This window comes from Bombus pyrosoma, linkage group LG17 (assembly GCF_014825855.1).
Source record: "Bombus pyrosoma isolate SC7728 linkage group LG17, ASM1482585v1, whole genome shotgun sequence".
Taxonomy (NCBI): domain Eukaryota; kingdom Metazoa; phylum Arthropoda; class Insecta; order Hymenoptera; family Apidae; genus Bombus; species Bombus pyrosoma.
Window position 1 is genome coordinate 3,419,956 of NC_057786.1, and position 2,573 is coordinate 3,422,528.

Consider the following 2,573-nt stretch of genomic DNA (forward strand, 5'->3'; position numbering starts at 1 on the left):
CTCCGCTTGTTGTATCGCTGGCAGTTCTTGTTAGTATACCCAATAACGTTTTAAACAAATTTTCCACAGTTTGTGTTAAAAACCCTAATAAATGTATATAATAAATTAGTGCATCAATTTCAGAAAAAGTCTTTATGTTAAATCGAGTATTGACTAAATTGTCTATTTGTCATTATATTACGAATACATCAATTTAAGTCTTCTAAAGATAAATTAGAATTTTTTTTTTATTGGACTATTTCGAAACTTCGTCACTAAATGTGCGTACAAAATTTCTATTTATGCCTGTTGGATTATTATGAGAAATGAGTGCTTGTGCGTAGTATATGGCAGCAAATATTATTCAACGTATTGAAAATAAATTTCTTTGTACGTAAATTGCAATATAAATGGGAAAAAGACACAGCAATAATTTATTTATATATAAATATATATAAAAGATACCGATATTATTTGCTTTTGTTTAATAGTTTAATTGTTAAACAGTTTAATCAGTGTTAACGGTCAGTTCTTAAGAATTCAGTCCGAAATACAGACGTGTCTTCCTCAGATAAAAATTAATTGCATTACGCAATTATTACAACCAGAATTATTACGTCTTCTAACTTATATTGTCTATAATCAACAGAGCCTAACAGTCAAGGGCCTCAAACAGTCAAGTATAGTTTTCAAATTTGAAACATCTCTATCTCTGGTATACATATACATGTACATATATAAAGTGCAAAGTACTTTTATGTTCGTTCTGTTATAACTTAAAAACTACTGCACCGATTTAAATTGGACTCGAATCATTCGATAGAGAACGTTCCAAAGATGGTTTAACCAAAATAGCACCTATTTAGTATTTTAAGTTGTCAAGTAATGAAAGAGAACATCAAAAGATTCAGAACGAATAAATTGCGCCTTCACTGATGACAATAAAGTTGGCGTGACAATTTTTTATTATTATTAATATTTAATTTTTACTTTACAATTTGTTCAGCTGGACATTTGGTAAATTTTTCTAACTTAATTGCTAAATAACATGAGGATGGCTATCCCAAGCGGGATACCACCTTCGAGTTTTATTATTTTATTTTTGTAGTGAGGTCAGTTGGAGTTTGGATGTGTTGCCGTCCTTTCCTTGTATTTTTCTGTGTACCTGTTAATTTCTTCTTTGACCTTTGGTATTTTTAAGCTTTGTGTATATCCTCGTTTCTGACATACCATGAGGCGTCGACTACTGTCCTGAGAACTTTCTAGAAGTGACTTTGGTTTATTTACATGACTCATTGCTCCTGTCCTCCAATGTGGTACTCCAAATTGGCTTTATTATCGTTTTTTAAATTTTAGTTTATTTTCCATGGCCAAAAAAATAGAATATTTAAAGAAACGTAACATGTGTGCATAACATGCAACGTAACAAATGTTGATTGTTAAGGAAAGTAAAATAGATTAAGAAAATAAAAGAGAAAGCCAACAACCATACGGAGTTCCCAGGCGGTCACCCATCCAAGTACTACCCGTGCCCGGCGCTGCTTAACTTTCGTGATCGGACGAGAACGAGTGCTTTTTTTTTTTAATACTGTTTATTAGCCAGATAATAAGTAATACATGTGTATGATCTTCACAATAAACGGTGAATTGTTGTTGAGGGATGTTTTAGGCAATACGAGAACGAGTGCACTCAGCGCGGTATGAGCGTTGGCAGAAATAACTAATTTTCTTATCTGTCTTTGATGTTCAAAAAAATAGGATATTTAAAGAAATATAAGTGTGTCCCAAAAGGAAAATGATATAATGTAATGGTCGCGTAATACTAAAACATTGCAATTTCTTGATGCTTAGAATATAGATTATTAAAAATTGATTGTTAAGGAAGACGAATTGATTTTTTAGGATTACGTTATTTTTTGTGCAAAAGGAGACTAGGGTGTTATTTATGACTATTTCGAATATTTTGGTTATGTTGGCTAGGAGACATATATCGCAGGTTTGAAGGAGAGAAGCATTCTTTATTTTTTCTTCTTTTATGATGACTGTTAAAATTGTTAAAGAGCACTGTGTAATATCATTTTATTTTTTTGGCTAAACGTTTGAGCAAAATGTTCGGGATGTCGTCGAAACCGGATGATTTCTTATTGTTTAATTTAGAGAAAACAACTTTTAGTTGGTTAAAATTTGTAAAGTAGTTTATATCTGTGTCTGGATGTTTGGGGTTTTCCGAGGTGTTTTCATTAGAGAATATGAAGACTGTCTTATTTAGCGATATGTCTCGCTCTATTTTATTTTTCAGTTTATATGTTTCGGAGATAATAATTCTGTTTAATTATCCTCGACTCATGTGTTCGTTGTGTGTGTGTGTGTTTTGGGAAAGTGAGTGCCCATAACATATAGCTTTTCCGTTGTTTTATATGATATGAAATAACTAGACTCCATGCCTTTATTGATGTTCTGTATCGCTATACCTACTTTTTGGAGGAGGAGAGCTTTCTCTGAAGGCAGTTTGAAAGAAAGAATAAAGTTAGGTTCTTTTAACCTAAAAATTTGGTTTGTCTGTCGGAACATGCTACTTGAGTCTTTTTCGACAT

General features: G+C 31.9%; 1 protein-coding gene across 1 annotated transcript in view; it reads right to left on the bottom strand.

The window, feature by feature from the left end:
- LOC122577069 (dynein beta chain, ciliary-like) overlaps positions 1 to 2,573 on the bottom strand; it is a 10,296-nt gene that overhangs the window by 4,749 nt on the left and 2,974 nt on the right. Inside the window, exon 3 of the mRNA XM_043748153.1 lies at positions 7 to 84. Within this exon, the coding sequence (XP_043604088.1) occupies positions 7 to 84 (78 nt within the window). The remainder of the gene's footprint in view (positions 1 to 6; positions 85 to 2,573) is intronic.